A 22,778-nucleotide genomic window follows, 5' to 3' on the forward strand; every position below is an offset into this window, starting at 1 on the left:
CCTTTTCCAGCCATTTTTCACACATTGCTGGAAGGAGCATGTCCTTCAAAACACCTCGGAAGGATGCTCCTGTCACTGTACCGCCCATTGGAATGCAATGAGTAAGAATTATGCCACTGCTGTCCCAGAACATAGCCATCATTTTTTTAACACTGGTGCTTTCTCAATTTTTTTTTTTTTTTTTTTTTTTTTTTTTTTTTTTTTTTTTTTTTTTTTTTTTTTTTTATGTTCACTTCCACTGAGTTGACTGGCACTTTGTTTCAGGATTTGTCTCATCCATTGCCACAATGATGAAAAGAAAGTCTCATTCATGTCATTGTGTGTAACGTTGCCTGGCAACATGCATGCAGCCTTGTGGTTATCTGTCAGAATTCATGGAACACACTTCTCACATTTTCAGGCCTTCATGCAGGATTGTGTGCACAGATCCCATAGAAATGCTAACTTTGGATGTGATGTGTTTCAGTCATTCAGAAATCCTTTACACAGCTTTCTCCACTTGCTCGACCTTATAGGCAGAGTCTTGTGCGAGGCCGAGACTGTCTTGGTTTGTTGTCTCACAGTGTTCTGCCTTCTTTGAACTGTTGCATCCATGAATAGACATTAGATACGCCCATAACACTGTCTCACTCAAATGGCGATGAATTTCAATTGGTTTCAAACCATGCAAATGTAGAAAAATGACTGGTTGTACATTGTTCTTATAATGAAAACTTCAACATTTAAGTCCTTACTCATGATGTTGCCTTGTAGTTGCGTGTGCTGTACAGTGCTGCCTGCCATCTCTGTCACACATTCATGAGTGCAAACTTATTCCAAAACAAACCACATATCTCTGTCTGTTTTCAGTCCTGAGAGAGAGAGAGAGAGAAAGAGAGAAGAGAGAGAGAGAAAGAAAGAATTACTTGCCTGCCATAATAATGTGTAACTTATTTTTTTGGAGTCTCCTGTAATGCTGCTACTAGACACACACGAAACAAAAAAGTGACACTTTCTAGTTTTTGGAACTAATCATTCTTTCCTCGGGAAGGAGACAGGAGTAGGTTGGGGAAGCTTAAAAGGAAGGGCAAGTCACTCAGCAGGCACCAGCATGAGAGGGACCACCTGCACAGACACCACTATGAGAGGGACCACCTGTAGTATCTAGTAATGTATCTTAGGACTTAGGTCCTTCCGCCATTCAGCCTTGTCTAATGGGTTGCCAACCTGACAGTAACAAAAATACATTTATGGTTATGATTGCAGGAAGTGCTACTTGGACAGGCGGAGTCAACATCACTGCATTATTTCCTTACACTTGTCCTGTTTATGAAAATAGAGTGGGACAAGTAACCTTCAGCTCAGCTGGTATTCAGCAAGCCATGGCTCCAGAATAGCTAGTTGAATCATAATTTTAGTGAAGTGAAGTAATCAGCAGTTATCTCCAAGTTCTACAAGCAGTTATCCCTGAATTGGCTAGCAATGATCATCGAATAATTTCGAACAACCATTCATATTTTTACTCTGGTTTAAAATATTTACAGACCGGACAATGCCCAACATGCCAGATAGCATGATTTGGACTTTAAATCAGGAACACATAACTAAACCAGTTTGGACTTCACTTTTAAATGAACTTTACTGAATTTGTGTATTTTATCCAACAACTCTTCTTAGGACTCATACTTTATACATCGTGCCTTGAATAAATGTGAAGACTTTTATGAAGACCGTCCTTTGTAGTTCGTAGCCACCTTGGAGAAACTGACATTTATCTGGCATGCAGTATGGCACACTGTGACTGCTGTCACAGCAGTCTGCCCCATCCTCACCACATGTGGGGTCCTTTCATCCTTGGGTCTGAGTGACCTTCCCTTTCTTTTAACCTTCCTCAACCCTTCCTTCTCTCCCCACTGAGGAAGGAGCTATAATTTCACATAGCTAGGAAGCACCTCACTTTTCCTTTTACAGTTTATTATTTTGATACTGAAAAGTGCCAGTGCCAAGAAGAACCATAGTGTACAAATAAATGATTCAAAAACTGAAAAACAAATGTGTTATGAGAAGTAAATTAAAACAGAACCTTCTAAGGGAAATTTCATTACACGCAACTATTCAGCTACAACCCAGATCTTATGGTTTTAGAACAAACTAGGTTCAAGCAGAGTAAATTTGAAAACTTAGATTTTTCTATTTTGAATAAAACTGTAAATATTAGCAAGGACTGTTAAGTACTGAACATGAATATCAAAGTCATTTTATTTTCCCTCTCTTATTGTTAGTGTGGACAATAGTACACCTAATTAAAAACTCACAGTGCTTCCAGCTTGCAGAAACTTTTTAGCAGCAAGATGATAATTTGCTTGTACAATAGCACACTCTGCCACCTTCTCTAGAACATGCACTCTTGTTGCTTCATCAGTTTCCCCTTTTGTCAAGGTCAGCTTCTCTGCAAGTTCCTCTGTCACAGGAACATTATGTTCCAGGCACAGCTCCAATGCTTCTACATGCTACATGAAAAGAGCAGTTTATTACATTGTTAACTGGCAGCAGTTCTCTAAACTGAAAGTAGTGTATTATGTTATATTCCTGTTCTTTACTCTTACTTTTTAACTACATAATTATTACCTGCTTTGTCACCGCCAAGAGGTCAACAGCTTTTTCATATTGCTTATTTTCAAAAAAGAACTGGGCACATTTTTGTACCAATTCAGGATCAGATTTAGCATCCAGATCAATAGCAATATACTGCAAAGCATTGTACTGCTGTGTTCTGAAAGAGAGGAGATGAAATGAGATTTATAAATGTGCGAAACAATCCTGGAACGTGAAAGGTGACAACACAGATTTACATATGTGAACTACACCACCCCTGCTACTACTTTAGTAATGAGATTATGGGTATAAAATTGAGCAAATATTTAAAATTACCACACTGCACTGAGGAAGATTGAAATAGATAGACAACATCACATTACTTGGAAGGAGACAGTTGGCAGCCACAAGCTTCTTTCTCGACAGGAAAGGAAGAAACAAAAAAAGACAAACATTAATAACAATGTCACTTTTTGAAAATTGGAGAACTAATTTAAACAATGGAAACTCCAGGTTGGACTATCAACAGTATTAGGTAAAGGTTAGATTGCCACTCACCATACAGGATGTGGGGACAGTAGGTCACTGTATGTTGCATCTGGGATAATTTCGGGAGTGGAGAATGTGTTTTAAAGACAATTCCCATCTGCACAGTTCAGAAAAGCTGTTGGTGGATGACCCATCTTGTGAAGCAGCCCTTAAAATAAAGAAAATTCTGTTCAGCTGCATGTTGTGCCATATGATGGTCTACTGTGTTCTCAGTCACAGATTAGTGGTGGCCACTGATTCTGGTGCACAGTTGGTCGGCAGTCATACCAATATAAAAAGCTGTGCAAATGATTGCAGCAAAGCTGGTGTATGACACAGTTGCTTTCACTGCTGCCTGCATGGCACTCTCCTATATTAACCTGTTTATGGGCCATCTAGAGAAAATCTTTCTACCTGCCCAAAACGCCTGGTCTGGCTCAGGTTCATTGATGATATCTTCACGATCTGGACTCATGGCCAAGACGCCCTATCCTCATTCCTTCACAACCTCAACACCTTCTCTCCTATATTCTTCTAGTCCTCCTCAAGTCAGCACGCCACCTTCCTGCATGTTGACCTCCTCCTCTCTGATAGCTCCATCCACACCTCTGTCCACATTAAACCCACCAACCACCAACAGTAACTGCAGCTGCCATCCCTTCCATATGGAAAAAATCCCTTTCATACAGCCTGGCCACCTGGGAGAGGGGCATCTGCAATGACAACTACCCTCTTGCCCAGTATGCTAAAGGTCTCACCAAGGCCTTCATGACAGGCACTATCGCCCATATCTAGTGTGCAACAGATCTCCTGTTCCTTTTCCCACACATCCCCAATTCTTTCACCAACCCCAAGAACCAGCCACAAAGGAGTGCCCCTTTGTCACCCAATACCACCCCGGACTGTAACAACTGAATCATATCCTTTGTTAGGGCTTTGATTAAGTATCATCATGCCCTGAAATGAGGGACCTCCTAACCAAGATCTCTCCCCCCTCTCCCCCTTTAAAGTGGTGTTCTGCCACCCATCCAATCTCCACAACATCCTAGTCCATCCATATGCCACTCCCAGTCACTTGCCACAGGGATCATATCCCTGGGGAGAAGACCTGTCCAATCCACCCATCCAGCACTTCCTATTCCAGTCCTGCCACAGGCTTATTCTACCCCATCAGGGACCAAGCCAGCAGTGAAAGCAGCCACGTCATATACCAGCTCTGCTGCAAAGATTTGCACAGCTTTGTATGTTGGTATGACTACCGTATTTACTCGAATCTAAGTCGCACTTTTTTTTCGGTTTTTGTAATCCAAAAAACCGCCTGCGGCTTAGAATCGAGTGCAAAGTAAGCGGGAGTTCTGAAAAATGTTGGTAGGTGCCACCACAGCTTACTTCTGCCATCAAATATATGTAGCGCTACAACAGACATGTTTTGCAGGCACAAAGATAAATACTGGCGCCAAAACCTCTTCGTCAGTAAATAAATTTAAAAAAAAAAAGGTGGAAAACGAGCTTTTTTCTCCGCCCCGAGTTTCGACCACTGCACTTTCATACATTATCCAACAAAGTAAATAGAAATTTCGTATTGTTCATCTTCTAGCAGCATTTCAATGTACTACGAAAATGCGAGTGGCAAGACTGTTTGGGATGTTTGTCAATATGGGAAACTTTACGTCCTGAATTTTTTCCTACCTGTGAGAAGAGATGGTTGCTACTAGGAACTTTTATGAATTGTGAATCACATGCAGTATTCTCTTCACCATAGGAATAATATGAATATAAATATTTTGCCATGTATTCTTTCGTGTTTGCTGCTGTCTCATTTAAATCCTGTCCGCCTAATAAACTACGAAACTAGAGCGAGAGCACAGCAAACACGGAAGAATACACAAATCATGTCATGTTTATATTCGTATTATTCTTATGCCTAATAGTAATACATTCAGAAATGAAGCACAGCAATTGACTAGATTTTTAAATCTAAGATGACTAATTTCTGTGCAGAATATAATGTACTAAAGAGGCGTCTGCAAACATTTTCAAACGGAGAAAAATGTTCGCTAAACTCTCATTCAGAACATCTTCCATCATATGCAGTCTATTATTTGGTTCTTGTTGATCATTATCAAAGAAAGCAGCAGTGTAAGTAACCGCGCACAAGAGCAAGCCAAGCCGCGAGCGGCTACAGGCCGTAAACACTCATTATCAGAATGCGACAAACAATGCATGACACAGTACAGTAATGCATTTTCAGCTTAGAGTGACGTAAACACATAACGGCACTTATCAGATCAAAGAAAAATAAGCAATCAATTCAAACCAGACGAAGCACGTGAAGAAGGAAGGGTACCCGTATAAATATGGACGGAGCGCCTGACGCATAGCAAACCTGGTAAAGCTTAATTGCTAAGCTTACGACTCGAACCAAACTACTGTAGCTGTATCGTCATTCATTCGACCTCAATTGTGTCTCGTATCATAATGGACCAACTTAGTTTCGATTTGGAGGTGCGGCCTAAAACTTTTATCTCCCCTTGAATTTCGAGTCTCAAATTTCAGGTGCGGCTTAGAATCGGGAAAATTTTTTTCCTTGATTTCGAGTCTCATTTTTCAGGTGTGGCTTAGATTCGAGTGCGGATTAGATTCGAGTAAATACGGTACCAATCAGCCGTCCACTAGGATGAACGGCCACCGCCAAACTGTGGCCAAGAGCAAAGTAGACCACACTGTGGCACATCATGCAGCTGAACGTAAGACACTTGATTTCAATGGTTGCTTCACTACCCACGCCATCTGGATCCTTCCTTCCATCACCAGCTGTTCTGAACTGCACAGATGGGAGTTATCTTTGCAACACATTCTCCCTCCCGTAATTATCCCGGCCTTAACCTACGGTAGCCTACTGTCCCTCCAGCCAATAGTTTCCATTCCCTCTGTTGTATCACCTCCCTATCCAAGTCCCCTCTCCCTCATTGTGTGCTGCCCTCTGCCAATGCTCCCACCTGTTTTTCTCCTTCTCTGCTCCTCTCCTTTTTCACTCTCCTCCCCCCACCACCTCCCTCCCCTAGTCTCCTGAAGCTGCATCCCACAGTCTTGTCATGTCTCCATCTAGTCCCAGCATGCTTTGCCAGACAGCACTCTTCTCTCTCCCCACTCCTATCCTACTATCTCTTGTCCTCCCATGCTCCACTACAAACTGATGCCTTCATTCATTATGACAGATACTTCCTGTGTCGAGCTGCCAGCGACGACGGTTATGCATCCATGAGGTATGCCTCATTTTGTGACTGTGTGTGTGTGTGTGTGTGTGTGTGTGTGTGGTTTCTTTCTTGAAGAAGGCTTTGGCTGAAAGCTTAATGTGTTTCAGTCCTTTCATTGTGCCTGTCTGCAACTCAAAGTGTCATCTTTGAAGATATAATTTATTCTGAATAATGAGTCACTATACCAACGAAAATGAATCTTCTGAGAAAACAGGTATCTGTTTTAAAAATACAACACTAGTGCCACACTGTACTCAGTGCTGTTGATGAAACTATAATTTAAGGTATAAAATGCACATTTGAACCATCAGCTGCTGTTTTTTTAAAACCCAAATACCAACCAGTTTCAATCTTGGACCAACTTCAAGGATACTATGGGGTTAAAATGGTTTAAGTCACCACATCACATTAGTCATTACTTAAATAATGTGTAATGCCTGCCATGAATATTAATATAAGCACAGAACTTTTAGAAGCAAACATACAAATACTAAATGTACACAGAGCAGTGCTGAGGAGATCAAGAGTCCCGATCTTCTCTTCAGTCCTGTCTGTGTATATTTAGTATTCGTATGTTTGCTTCTAAAAGTTCTGTGTATATTTATATTCATGGCGTGCATTACATTTAATTAAAGTAATGAATAATGTAATGTGGTGGCTTAAACCATTTTACCCCTATAGTATCCATGAAGATGGTCAAAGACTGAAACCGGTTGATATATGGGTTTACAATAAAAGCAGCTGATGGTTCAAATATGCATTTTATACATTACTTAGCAACTGTTAAAAGTCATCTTCCAAAAATGCTTGAAAAATTTAAGGGTCTCAGTCCTGCACAGGTCTTCATGATGAAGAGTTGATAAATTCTTTCTGTGAAGTTACATGTGTGTCATGTAATACTCACAACAGACTGCATTATGGAAGTTTAAAATGAGTAATAAACATCCAGATGCTTTATTTTGTGCTAATTAAAGCTCTTAATATGTATTAGAGATGCAGACACAACATATTCACCCTAGCCTGCCACTAATTAGTGAAATCACAGGAAGCACCAGAGTGCAATCAATACAAGACTCTACGGTAACAACACTCTCCTGTAGTATTCAAGTTACTACAATCAGTTACCCTCCAAGTTAATACAAAGCAGGAAACTAACTCATCTAGTTCGGTGCACTGTTAATTACTGCTGGAAGTTATTAGGGTGTGAGGAGTATATAAAATTCAATAAATACCATGAACTGCTAAGAACATCTGATGTGCTAAGGCCTCAAGAGCATGGGAGTAAGGCAGATAATTCAATTTTGCTTAACACTAAGATGTAACTTCATAGCAAATATTAAGTTACATAGTTTTTTCCATTATTTCATCTTTTGCTTAACTTTGTATGAGAGCCAAGAAAACTGACAACTGCTGACTGCGACTGGTAACCTCCTTATCACTCATCTTTGAGGCAAATTAAATCAGTACAGCTGTACTGAAGCAGCATGCCCAGTACTACCACCTTGGACAAAATGTTTAATTCTGAATGGACTACACTGCTGTGCATGGCCACTGAATTCTGTAACAGCATTATGAAGGAGGCCATCGAATTAGCAGCTGTAAGGACTCCCTAAACAGAGGCAGAGGCTTTTAGGTGAGCTCATCATAGGACCCATTTCTGACCACAATTTTCTGTGAGCATGCCCAGATGAGAGACATTTCAAAGGGATGTGGAGTGGACACCAAATGACACTCAGGTACTTTAAAGGTGTTCAATAAGCTTACCTAGTTGGAAACCCACGAACTTAATATCAGTTCAACTCACTGAGAAAGAATGACGCTTTCATAACTGGGAATGTTGTAACACTTGTGTCAAGTATCAGCTTCATGAAAACTAGAAAACTGTCTTTTCTGTTTCTTTTCAAAGATGGAAGACTAATTCAAGTCAACTATGGAAAAAACAATTAAATACTTCTAGAATAAAGGAGACCATTCACCGAAAAGCAGAAGCACTGTGTTGCCCAGGCACACACAAAAAGAAAGAAAACTTGCTAGCTTTCAGAGTAATACTTTTTTGAGCTAGAGTACAAGCATACACAAATATACATATGTGCCTGTGCCCCTACATGGGGTCAGCTAGATGAACCCGCTCCCTTGTGAGTGAATGTGAGTGTGTGTGCGTGTGTTTGTGAATTTTACTCTAGCTAAAAATGAAATACTCTGAAAGCTAGCAAGTTTTTTTGTTTTGTGTGTGCCTATTGAAGATTCAAAACGGCAGCATTTTGGTGAATGGTCTTCTTTACTCCAAAAGTATTTACATGGAAAAACAATTAAACAATTCTTTAAAGGCATAGCCTGCTTTGGAACACTTTTTGAAGGTTATTGTGGTCCTTGTATACACTGGTTCACTGTGCAGTTCAATGTTCCTTAGAACAATTGGAATTGGACATTAAAACTGGATGTTTTCGTCCTACAACATGTATATTTATTGCAGTGTAAAATCCTGCTGTGCAAATCAGTGTCCTGCAGATGGTCACAATAAGAAGACATAAAAAAATAATTTTACTTTACAGACACATTAAGTTGCAGGGGGGCACACTTAAAAGATATGTACATAGAGCTGTTGGCTACAGCCTTCATCAGTAAAGAGAGAGACACACCATTCTCACACATAAGCAAGCTGGCAGTCCAGCCGGAAATGCTGGAGATGGCATTCGTATGTGTGTGAGGTGTACTTGCTTGTGTGTGTCAAAGGTGTCTCTCTCTCTTTACTGATGAAGGCTGTGGCTGAAAACTCTATGTAAATGTCTTTCAAGTGTGCCTGTCTGCAAGTTAACGTGTCTTCTTTACAGTAAGTAGCACTCTGTCTTTTCCTAGATTGCTGATATTTCTACCTGGAATTTCCATCATTTTATTTTAGTTTATGATAATTTAAGCATTTTTTTCAGTTTCTGTGTTTTTCCTGGCTGCTTAATTTTCTTTCAATTCATTACTTTGTTTAACTACACAGTTCACTGGCATTATGCCAAAGAAGAAAATAAATCTATCATTTACATTACGTATACAAGGTAGTCAAAAAGCTTGTACCGGTGTTGCAGTGTAGGTTGTGCTGAGAAATAACTGTTAAGAAAAAAGTTTGATACATTGTGATATTTATGAGTTAATTAACATTGAAGTTAGCCTATCAGGCTGCTGCATGCGCATATTCAAATGGCCAGATACAGTTGGCATCAGCTGTTCTTGTAGATATGCAAGAGACTGCTCAGCCTTCGGCTTGGGTTCGATCCTTACCACTATCCAATGTCCATTTTTTGCATTGCTCTCTTATTTGGTTTTATGAAACCAAATGAAGAACATGTTTCACAACACCGTCTCCAGCAGACAGCATGAATTTGCATTTGCAGTGGCCTGATTGACTTGGAAACTACACAGTGTATCAATTTTTTTCTTAACAATTATTTCTCATCATAAGTACCCCTGCAACACCCTTACAAGCTTTTCAGACTGTCTGACCAACCAGTATTAGATGTTGTGCATAACTTTCATTTCTCTGTTCTTTAAAGGATAGTATAGATAAATACTACACACAATTCTTTATTGTACATTGTTCAACAAAAACTACTCATCGGAAACTCGTCATTTCTGCAAACAACCAACGTGATCCATCTAATAAGAAAGATAAAAAAGCTTTCCAAAAATGGATCATGGTTGCAGAATCATTCAATTTCACCATAAAAGTCCTGAGAAAGCTTATTATTTTCCTTAAACAACTAACATGATGTATTTTACAAAAATAGTAAGTGGTGAGAAAGAACAATAAGCAATGCAATAATGGAATCTAACACTAAAAGTAAGTATGCTAGAGGGAGTTAAACAGCTGCAGAATCATTCAGAGAAAGTGATCCATGATCACACATTAGCAGTAGGAGGAGACCTTAACATTCTGAATATCGATTAGGACAACTACACATTCATTACTAGTGGAATGGACAGGCAGTATTGAGTGGTATTTCTGAAAACTGTCTCCAGCAAACAGTATTACAGCCCTTATGCCACTGATAATATTTTGGAGCATGTGGCTACAAACAGATGTAGCCTTATTGACAGTGTCAGTAAAGTGATACAGACTAGCACCCATGACACTGTTATAACCATGAAGGTTACTAAAGTCAATAAACCCAGATGAGCAGTTGTTATCTTTCTATTTACAAAATCATTTCGTTGAAACATGACAGGCAAAGAGGTAACTCACCTCGATAACAGAGTGCATTAATGCACCCACTTTCAGATCGAATCTGCTTCACACATTACCTAACGGACCAGTGTGCCAGCCAGTCTGGATGTGGATTTTAGGACGTTTTCCACATCCACCAAGGTAAATACCACACTGTTTCCCACAACCCTTTTCAGGTATATGATATGCAAACACCATGAAAAATCAGGTTGGATTCCATTAGGAACCATTGTGCTCATCAACTGTGAAATGACTCCAATCAGGGATGAACATAGCAGTCAGCTGTGTATCAGTCTTATTTTATTGCCGATCTAGCCAGATTTCAGCTCCAGTATAGCCATCATCAGAGCATTTAGTAGTGAATCATATAGATCCAGAAAGCTTGTATAAGTGCATGTTGTTAAAACAACCCTAAACTGCTCAAGTTTTGTCTGTTGTGTCTATCTGCGATTCAAGGGCTACTCTATGTGGTAAGTAGCAACGTGTCATTTTCGTATTGTTGTTAGTCCATCCTGGACCACACATATGACTCTCATGTATAAGAAGGGCAACAGTACAGATGAGCAAAATTATACACCAGAGAGAGAGAGAGAGAGTGAGTGGGAGGGGGTGGGGGGATGGAACTTCTGGACATAAAGCAGTACAGATTTATGAATGATCACCTTTCTAACATATGATATCTTATGAAGTACATAGAAACTTAAAGTGAAATGGCTGCAGCTAACATCTAAGGAAATAAAGAAGAAAATGGTCATCAAATTGACACATCTATCATACAGAAAACAAGTCAAAATAGTTTTAGGAGAAAATAAAAGCAGAAGCATCAACATTAAGAGTGCAAAAGAAATTCCAGTGTTAAACACAGGAGAGAGAGAGAGGAAAGAGTACACAGAGGGCCTCTATGAGGAGGAGGAATAGTCTTTTTGGGTTTATACAAAATTAAATTGCGTCAGTTCAGGTGATCCGGTATTAGAGTACGTGTTCGACAGAGCTTTGGAAGGTTTGGTATCAAACACGGCAGAAGCCATAGATAAACTTCCTTTAAAATTACTAAAATCATGGGGGAAGCAACAACCAAATCATTATTGATGTTAGTGTACAGTCTACATAATCACAACAATAGTAAATATAGATGTGTATGAGAATTACCATGCAACCAGCTTAACTGCTCATGCATCCACTTGTGACAAGAACAATCCACAAAAAACAGAAAATAAAGTTTAGGATCAATTATCTGGCCATCAGACCGTCACATCAGTGGATGCTCTTACGAGACATGTCCATGGCAACGCCCTCCTTGGGAGCAACCCGCAGCGGTGGTATGATGCCCGAGTATCTGTGACCTTTCCTCCACATCAATAATTGGGATGGACAAGGAAACAGAATCACTGTTGGATATACAGATGTCCTTTCTGGGAGTGAATAAGAATTACAGGACCTGTTGAATGGAATAAACATTATTCCATCCACAGAATATTTAGGAGAAGACAGAAATATATCCAACAATAATTAAAGATATTGAGTCTAAGAGACGGACAGTAAACTAAAAAAAAATGAAAGTATTGAAGAGTAGCAGAAATGAGATTAGTAATAAACATAATGTTGAAGCAGGGACAGATAGTAGGCATCTCTAAGGGCTTGTGCTACATGGGTAGTGTACAGGATGGTAGCCAGTCAAGGGATATTTTAGGGAATTGGTTTAAAAAAATTACTTCAAAGGCCCAGACAAATCTTTACAAGTTGTCTCCCACAACAACTTTGACTGTGCCTACATGACACAAGTTGCCTGCCTTTCAGACATAAGGCAGTTCCATCCAGTTAAAGTTTCTGACAAGAGATGTCCTCAGTCCTCTGCTGAAATTGCTAGAGAAACCATGCCATCAGTTTTAGCCAACAATGTGCATGGGATACAGGTCATGTGTGTGGAATCTGGAGGACTCTGCAGTGCAGAATGCAATTGGCTCTCTCTCTTGTGATCCAGACCTTGAACAGAACAGATGTCTTTTTTCTGGAGGCAGACCAGAAATAAACTGTGAACAATGAATGTTTGCTGAAAAAGAGATTTCAAATTTTTTTGATTGTGGCACTGTACCACATTGTAGACTTAAAAATGACCTGAATGTATGGAAAAGTTTGTCACGTATGTGACAGCAGGAAACATTTTTAGTAATGGAACCCAGAGTTGCAATGAGAGCCACTGCATATAGCCAATATTAGTCAACTGCTGCCCTCAGACTGACAGTACATTTACTTCAGAAAAGAAAAAAAATGTCAAATTTTGCAATATTTAATTATTAACCATGATTTTTTTATGTTCTGTTATTAAAAACAAAGATTTTTCCATGTTATTAAAAATAGACATTTTTTTCATACTTCACTGCTGTATTGATTAAATAAATTTTTTAAGCTTCTATCTAAATGTTCTAATGCTATGTTTGCATATTTATTTGTTTAAATTCATTCTAGTATCCCTGGGATTCGATAACTTTGGAATCTAATAAAGGCCCTCCACCAACAATAAGATAAAGCCTAGGAAATGAAGTTATGCTTCAAGATTTTTTTTCCTTGATAACACTAATATGAACACTATTTATAAAACAGTTGGCAGAACTGATCACTTGTCATTAGTTTTACAGTAGAATGAGATGATACGGTGATGGAGAGTCCCAAGGGTGAAAAAAATGCTAGTACATACATGCCACTGTATGTGTAGACACATCTAATCTAGAAATGATTGTTTGCAAGGTTTTCATACTTTTTCTCTTTTTCATAGTAGGATATTTGAAACATAGGTTGGATTAACACATCAAGATGCATGTCAAATGCAAAATTTGAACCCAATGACCTGTTTGTGGCTTATTGACTGGAATGACATATATAAAGAACTGAACAGTTTTCGGCAGTCTTGAGGCAATCCTACGATCAAACTTACAAACTATCACTGAAATAACAGTCTTGTGATAGTACACATCCAAAACCAATACAATACAAACCAAATATAAAGAACACACAAATGCATACACTGTTGAGAAAAAGATCACCTGAATGCAAGGTTAACAGCCTGATGTATCATCCCAGCACGATGATAAAGACGAACTGCCCGGTCTGGAAAGCTCTTCTCAAAGTATCGGGCTACGTCAAGTTGGTCTCGAGGTCCTGCTAGTAATGAAAGGTTCCAGAGCTGATCATCCAGGCCTTGTTCCTATGTGATAGAATTGTGTAATTCAGAGGATGTGAATAATTTATGCTTTCAAAGTTTTTACTTACTTCAGGTTGTAATTATTGGGTTGGTGCGCAAGCTCATAACATTTTTCCATAAGTTTAATAAACACAACAAATACACATAACAGAAACTTTAGTCATCAATAATATATTCTCCTCCTCCACTATTTACAACAGTCTGCCTTTGCAATTGCGTGACTGTAAAAATCACCTGGTTTTGAGAGAATTCATCGAACCATGTTCAGAGCACATTTTCATCCAGAAAGGAAGAGCCTTGAAGGTTGTTTAATAGAGAGAGCCTTGAAGGTTGTTTAATAGAGAACGGAAAAGGTGAAAATCTGAGGGTGCACCATCAGCTGAATAAGGTGGGTATGGAATGACTTACCAGACCAACTCCTGTATAGTGTTTTTTGTCAGTCTAGTTGAATGCTGGCAGGCATTATCATGGAGGAGCATTACTTCATGCAGTCTTCCTGACCATTGTTCTCGGACTGCATCTGAAACACATCTCTGTTTTTGGCAGTATGTGTCAGCAGTAATGGTTACACTTTCGGGAAGCAATTTCTAGAACTCCATATTGTCAATGTTCCACCAGATACATAAAATCTTTTGTGGATGTGCACAGGTCTTCGTATGGGAAGTTGTTGCTGTGTTTGGGTTCAATCATTAATTTATTTTCCTTATGTTAGCATAAAGACACCATTTCTTGTCACCAGTAATGACACAGTATAGGAATGGTCAGTGTTGTTCATGAACCAATTGATGGCGAGTAAGCAGACATGCAAATATGGCCACTTGCTGATTGTTGTGTTTTTGGCTTAGAGCATGCAGTACCCATACAGCCAATTTTTCAACTTTTCCCGTGGCATAACAATGTCACATGATGGTGGAATGATCACAGTTATCGTATTTGCCTATTCTTGTGTACAATGATGTGGATCATTGTGGATTAATGTCTTTAAATGATCTCCATCAAATCCCAAAAGACTTCCTGAACACGGAGAGTCATTAATCTCAAAATGATCATCCTTGAAATGAAAAACCATTTTCTTGCTGTGTTCTCCCCACTGGCATTATCTCCATACATGGCACAAATGTTTTTGGATGTCTCCACTGCTGTCACATTTCTACTGAATTCAAATGGAAGAATATGTTGGAAATGTTCTGATTTCTCCACTTAGTGCTTTATTTTCTAACATTCACAGTTCCTCTCATTATCCCCAAGTGACAAAATGACAATATGTGAATGCAAATATCAACAGTGAACTAGAAATAAAGAATGAAAATTGACAAATAAACCCATGGTAACTGGAATACTAACATGCAAAACAGAAACACTATGAACTTATCCACCAACCTAATATAATCAACACTGATGACTTTCCAGTATATTTCCTCTTTTCTTTTTTTCAGCAAAGAACTTTTTAATCAGGAATGCTTCATTTAATTGTAAATACTGTGCAGATATTGGGCACTCCAAAGTCCTTTCAGCTGTGTCCACTTTTTACAACAACCCAACACAGCAAACTCCAAATTTTTTATTTATTTATTTTTGCAATTTACCAGGAAAATCTACATGTATTATAAATTAAAGTCCACCACTGCAGTTTCTGTCTGTATGTGAAGCCTAATATCAAGAAATACTTTACGTGTTTTTATATAGTTTTCACTAACAGAAAGACTGGTTCATGAGGGAGGTTGTGTATGTAATTTATTACTGCTGAGTAATGATGAGTGTGTAATACACACACCAAAAAAATTTTGCATCACTCCTGTTCCCCAGAACTCCTGAAGATAGACGTTGACTGTGGATATTATATCACTGACACGGTCCCTTTGATTGTTCAGAGATGCCACTAAACCCACCCAAAGATGTAAACAACCATGCATGAGCAGCACCTATTAGACGGAGGGGGTCCAACAGCTGATCGGTTCCCATCATTCCACCAGGAAGGAGGTACACGGCTCATGTTGTCTGTAGTTCAACCATGCCTAGACAGTCAATACCGCGGTCCGATGAGTGCACCAAGGTGGAGGTTCCCTGTTGTTTTGGGGTGGCATTATGTAGGGCTGATGTACACTGCTGGTGGTCATGGAAGGCGCCATAACGGCTGTATGATATGTGAATGCCATCCTCCAACTGATAGTGCAACCAAATCGGCAGCATATTGGCGAGGCATTTGTCTTCATGGATGACAATTCACACCCCTGTCGTGCACATCTCCCGACTTCCTTCAGCATAACGACATCGCTTAATTAGAGTGGCCAGCATGTTCTCCAGACATGAGCCCTATCGAACATGCTTGGGATAGATTGAAAAGGGCTGTTTATGGACGATGTGACCCACCGACCACTCTGATGGATCTACGCCGAATCACAGTTGAGGAGTGAGACAATCTGGACAAACAGTGCCTTGATTAACTTGTGGATAGTAAGCCATGACAAATAACAGGCATGCATCAATACAAGAGAACTTGCTACTGGGTATTAGCAGTGCCGGTGTGTACAGAAATCTGGACCACCACCTCTGAAGATCTTGCTGTATGGAGGTACAACATGCAATGTGTGGTTTTCATGAGCAATAAAGAGGGCGGAAATGATGTTTATTTTGATCTCTGTTCCAGTTTTCTGTACAGGTTCTGGAACTCTCAGAACTGAGGTGATGCAAAACTTTTTTTGATGTGTGTATGTGTATTGTCATCTCTTCCACACTTAACCTTGATTTGGACTGACATCTCATAGCAATAATGGGAGCTATGAGCTGGTCAACTACAGAGGTCGTGGAAGAAAAAGCTAAAGCAAACAGCTGCTGCAACTCCAAAGAGCAAAGGAGCTTCACTAGAATCTAGGTCAGGTCTGATGATTTAGCGATAAAACACAAGCCTGAAAACTGAAAGGTCAAAAGACTGAATCCCAGATTTTTTGGTCTTCCTTCTAAACTAACATTCATGTGTCAATGATGTGGAGATTCAGCAGAAACAATATGTGATTCATATTCCACATTAAACTGTAGATCCTTTACCCAGTAAGATAACTGAGGGAGGTTAGAGTCACACGAGTTGCCAAAGTGGCATCCAATTGAAAGACTTGCACCAGGTCAATGAGCCACAAAATTATTATCACCAGAATCTATACATATGTTCTTCTTCTGTACATATTATAAATTAAGGTCCCCCGTTGTGTTTTTCTGCCTGTACATGAAGGCTAACCTCAGGAACTACTGCAGGGATTTTGATATAATTTTCACTAATGTTGTTGTGGTCTTCAGTCCTGAGACTGGTTTGATGTAGCTCTCCATGCTACTCTATCCTGTGCAAGCTTCTTCATCTCCCAGTACCTACTGCAACCTACATCCTTCTGAATCTGCTTAGTGTATTCATCTCTTGGTCTCCCTCTACGATTTTTACCCTCCACGCTGCCCTCCAATGCTAAATTTGTGATCCCTTGATGCCTCAAAACATGTCCTACCAACCGATCCCTTCTTCTAGTCAAGTTGTGCCACAAACTTCTCTTCTCCCCAATCCTATTCAATACCTCCTCATTAGTTACGTGATCTACCCACCTTATCTTCAGCATTCTTCTGTAGCACCACATTTTGAAAGCTTCTATTCTCTTCTTGTCCAAACTAGTTATCGTCCATGTTTCACTTCCATACATGGCTACACTCCATACAAATACTTTCAGAAACGACTTCCTGACACTTAAATCTATACTCGATGTTAACAAATTTCTCTTCTTCAGAAACGATTTCCTTGCCATTGCCAGTCTACATTTTATATCCTCTCTACTTCGACCATCATCAGTTATTTTACTCCCTAAATAGCAAAACTCCTTTACTACTTTAAGTGTCTCATTTCCTATGAGACACTTTTTTTTTCTTAATTTTCACTAATATAAAGACTGATTCATGAGATTTATTACTGCTACACCGAACGCGTCATATGGCTGTAGATACTTAGTGTTACCACTATCAAGCCATAGTGGTAGCTAATTATTCTATAAGGACATATACTTTTTCAGTGTTATGACCTGTACGATGTAGCACGTTGAATGATAACTTTAGAGTGGCATGAAGAAAGACTGTAGATGTGTTAGTGTGTCAGATGGTGCCATGGGAGAAAGCATATGAAGAAGAGAGGGTCATGAGGAGTTTGGAGCATAAAGAAGAGAAGATCATGAGAGGAGAAGAGTTTGGAGCACACAGAAGAGAAAGGGACTGAGATCGAAAGACAAGGGTTAAAGGATGACAAAATTGCAGAGAATTTGCATTATACAGAGAATTTGTTGCATTGTGCTTTTTTGCATTTTGATTTTAACATTTTTTCCCATCTAATTTTCTATAAACTGTTGTCTGTTTTCTTTATTTACTCTTCTTTCAATTCTCTGCCCTACAGAACTAATATCTGATAGGAGAGACACATTGTTCCAGAATAATTTTAATGAAAGTTTCCTGTCTCTATCTGTTCTATTCTATGTAAATGGCCCACCACTTACTGTTGATGTTCATTCATGTCTTAGTTACAGGTGATACATCATTTCTCTTTGAAAATCAGATTCCTGAAAATGTTACAAAAATTACTAAAAATGCTTTAGGCAAGCTTGACTCCTATTTCCATCAAAATGGACGAAATCTGCATCTCAGTAATCCCAGATGCTGCAATTTGGGAATAAATCATTAAAAGAGAGGGACAAAAATAAACTGCTCTGATCAGAAGATCACAGAGGCAAACCATGTAAAGCTTTTACACCTATATTTTGAGAATAATGTAAACTGAAGATACACATAGACTATTCAGCAAATAAATTGAATAACTTCACATTTTTAATGTGTGTTTTGTCAGGTCCCACAAACATGGACATCAAAAATATAGTCTGTCACTGTTACCTTGAGTTGTTTGCTTGTTATGGCACAATCTTCCAGGAGAATTAAAAAAATATCATAAAGTTACTGATATAGTCTTGTTCTTTTTTTAACTAAAAAAACATTCAATGTAAGCTTCCCATTTCTGGTACAATTGCAGCATTCACTACATAGAGAACATTTAACTTCCTGCATACCATTTAACAGTCTATGCCACAATGTCAAAGTACAAGTGGTTACAAATTTACAGTAAACTAAAGGCAGGAATATAATCAACATGGATCTTAGTTCATGAGTATTGTGTAGCTGTATCACAGTAATGTGTGTAAAATAATATAAAATTTTTGAATTACTCTTATCAAAATGTTTCGTTGTAAATCTTGACATGACTCTTGTACAACAAATAAAATGATTAAAACTTGTATGTAATGAAATGGATAAATCACATATTGCAGGTTAATAAACAAGCAGGCAATCCATATCAGCTGCAGTGAAATAGTACACTTCAATGTAAACTTTTGTACTTTGTCATTTTTCCTTGAAGATGATAAGTTAAAGGACCCATGGGAAAACAGCAGAACACAGGAGTGGGAATGTGAAGAGAGTGTGAGATAAAATTTACTCTTAAGGTATAAAAAAGTCTCTATTTCAGGGAATTAAGCAATAATAAAATGGCAACAGTTCAAGCTTAAATATGTAGAAACTTCTGGCAGAATGTAAATAATTTAGGATTAAGGGAGACAGTTCACCAAATAGCCAAAGCATTTAGTCATTGACAGGCACACAGAAAAGTGAAAGAAAACTTCCTATCTTTCAGAATAAATCCTTTGTTGAGGCAGAGTTCAAATATGCATGCACATGTGTGTGCACACACACCAGTGCACCCACCCACCTGCCCACACCCACCCAGCGCCCCCCCCCCCCCCCACACACACACACACTCTTGTAGAGGGAGAAAGAGGCAGGAGGCAAGGGAAGGGGTTGGGATGGATAGGTAGCAACTTGGAGAGAGGCAGCGGGATTTCTGGCTCGGAATGAGGAAGAGAGGGATGGCAGGTGCACTCGCTAGCCAGGTACTGGAGATGGTGGGGTGTAGTGCATAAGAAAGGTGACTGAAGACTTGTGATGGGAGGGGGTGACACGGCAATGAAAGGGAAACTGTTGAAGGAAGAGTATGTGGACAATGTGTTAAAGGAAATTGAGGGCACGAGGGTTAGGGGAAATGAAGGATGTCTTGCAAGAATACCTCCCATCTGTGTAATTCAGAAAGCTGGTAGCGGAAAGGAGGATCCAGATGACCAGCATTGTGAAGCAGATTGAAATCAAGCATGCTGTGTTCAGTTGTGTGTTTTAGCACTGGGTGGTCAACTTTGTTCTTGGTCACAGTTTTCTGGTGTCCACTCATTCTGGTGGACAGCTGGTTGGTTGCCATACCAACATAAAATGCTGTGAAGTGTTTGTAGCAGAGTTGGTATATGACTTAGCTGCTTTCACAGGAGCCCTGTGTCTGATGGGGTTGGATAAGCATGCAACACAACTTGTGTAGGAAGTACTGGGTGGATAGATTGGACAGATCTTGCAGCACAGATCTTGCTACTGGGTCTTCCACAGGGGTATGACCGCTGCAGCAAGTGGTTGGGAGTGGGAATGGTTTGGGGATGGATTAGGATGTGCAGGTTATTCAAAATGTCATGCATGTCTCATGACATTATTTTCTTAAATACAAGTGTAGTTTTAACAAGCATTTTCATAAAATTCTTCTGTGATGTGATGAACCACCATTTTGGCCACTGCTTCAAGTGGCCTTCATCACAGTGTATGTTATGGAAACTTAAATTAACCATGAAACTATGGTTACAAAAACATTAACTAAAATAAAAATTGCTTTTACTCACTTTGCAGATACGGATAGCATTGCTGTAAGCATGAGCTCGAGAATAAAATCCTACTGCTTCTGTTGACTGCCCTTGAGACTCTAGCTGCCGGGCCAAATGATAGCAGGCAGCAGGGTCTCCAGAGCTTTGAGCAACCTCTGCTGCTCCATCCAGGTCACCACGAAAGCACAGTACACGTACCAAACAATAGAAATCATTTGCTTCACGATACAGAGACAGTGCTTCATCCAACTGGCCCATGCTTTCCAGGTACTGTGCCCACCAACGAAGTAGTTGCCTGGAAGAAGAAGAAAAATAATTGATTTTTTTTTGTAAACTTTAACATCAAATATCAGAAAATCCAGGTTGGAATATCAGACATTTTAGGAAAAGGATAGACTGCTACTCATTGTAAAGATGATACGTTGAGTTATAGACAGGTGCAACATAAAGACTGTTACACATTTAGCTTTCAGCCAAAGCCTCTTCACAAAAGAAAACACACACACACACACACACACACACACACACACACACACACGATTGCCATCTCTGGCAGCTAGGACCGGAATACAACTGTCACACTGAGCGGCAATCTGGAGTGGGGGCAGAGAAGGGGGGAAGAGATAGCAGGGTATGAGTGGGGGGATGGAAAAGCAATGTCTGGCAGAGTGTGCTGGGACTAGATGGAGGCATGAGAATACTGCCAGATTCACTGTCGGAAGGTTGGAGGGTAGAGAGACAGGGGTTAGGGGGAGGAGGGGGAGGGAAGAAGAAGGGGTGCAAAAAGGAGAGGAAGAGCACTTCCTATTCCAATCCTGTCACAGCTTATCCAACCTCATCAGAGGCAGAGCCAACTGTGAAAGCACCCATGTCACATATCAGCTCTGCTGCAATCACTGCACAGATTTTTACGTTGGTTGCCCAGAAAGCAATGCACCACATTTTTTTTTTTTTCTTCAGGTGGAAACAATGCTACAAATGCGAAACGTTACATATGTATTCTTTGAAGTCCCTTGAGGGATCACGCCAAGTTTCCAATACTTCTGACACATAGCTTAGCTGCAGGACAGTTGGTGTCTACAGGTGATGTATGTTACAAGCAACGTGCCGTCATTAAATTTCTCACTGCAGAGGAAGAAACTGTTGGGAATATTCAAAAATGCTTATGCAAAGACTATGGAGCATCTGCTTCGACCGATGTACAGTTAGTCACTGGGCATGAAGGGTGAGGTCATCAGAAGGCAGTTTGGCAGAGCTCCACGATTTGCAACGGTCATGGAGATCATCCACAGCTGTCACACCTGACATGTTGCAGCGAGCTGATGTCATTTCTGAGGAAAGACGCATTACAACTCAGCAGTTGCCGCTCCATCTGTCAATCAGCAAAGGAAGTGTGGATGCAATTATCCACACTCTCTGATATTCAAAAGTGTGTGTGCAAGATGGGTCCTGTGGTGTCTAATGGTGGATCACAAATTGCGCAGAAAAAACATTGTCTTGATTTGTTGTGACGTTTTGAAGCTAAGGGGGAGGCCTTCTTGTCCCAGACTGTGACAGTTGATGAAACCTGAGTTCACCATTCTGGGCCCGAAACAAAACAAAAGTCGATGGAATGGCACCTTTCCCACTTCCCACAGAAGAAAGAATTCAAAGCTATTGCTTCCGCTGGTACGGTCATGATCACTGTCTTCTGGGACTGTGGAGGTGTGATTCTCAATGTTGTGATGCCAAGAGGCAGTACCTTTAATTCAGAAGCATATGTCAACACATTAACAAAACTCAAGATGTGCTTCTGGTAACTTTGGCGCCACAGCAACCCCAGAGATGTTTTTCTGCAACATGATAATGCTTGGCCTCAAATAAGTCTGAGGATTGCTGAACACATCGCAAAACAGGGTTGGACGGTGTTACCCCATCCACCCTACAGCCCTGACCTAGCCCCCTCCAACTTCCACTTGTTTGAGCCATTAAAGGATACCATTCGTGGAAGACATTTTGAGGATGATGAGGTGATTCACACAGTGAAGCACTGGCTCTGCCACCACGACAAGGTTTGGTACCAACAGGATATACACGCACTTGTTTTGCGCTGGAGAAGGCCATAGAACAGGATGGAGATTATATGGAAAAATAGGGTGTGTAGATAAAATGCCATTCTTTTGTGTGGTGTGTGTGTAATTCTCATTATGTTCAATAAAGAATTGTCAAAGACAAAAATGTGGTGCATTACTTTCTGGGCATCCCTT

General features: G+C 39.9%; 1 protein-coding gene across 1 annotated transcript in view; it reads right to left on the bottom strand.

Annotated features, from left to right (window-relative positions):
- LOC124594906 (intraflagellar transport protein 140 homolog) overlaps positions 1-22,778 on the bottom strand; it is a 263,104-nt gene that overhangs the window by 62,962 nt on the left and 177,364 nt on the right. The window contains exons 17-20 of the mRNA XM_047133380.1: positions 20,551-20,827; positions 13,614-13,774; positions 2,608-2,752; positions 2,295-2,489 (exon numbers count right to left, since the gene is read on the bottom strand). Of these exons, the coding sequence (XP_046989336.1) occupies positions 2,295-2,489; positions 2,608-2,752; positions 13,614-13,774; positions 20,551-20,827 (778 nt within the window). The remainder of the gene's footprint in view (positions 1-2,294; positions 2,490-2,607; positions 2,753-13,613; positions 13,775-20,550; positions 20,828-22,778) is intronic.

The sequence above is a fragment of the Schistocerca americana genome, chromosome 2 (assembly GCF_021461395.2).
Source record: "Schistocerca americana isolate TAMUIC-IGC-003095 chromosome 2, iqSchAmer2.1, whole genome shotgun sequence".
Classification (NCBI taxonomy): Eukaryota; Metazoa; Arthropoda; class Insecta; order Orthoptera; family Acrididae; genus Schistocerca; species Schistocerca americana.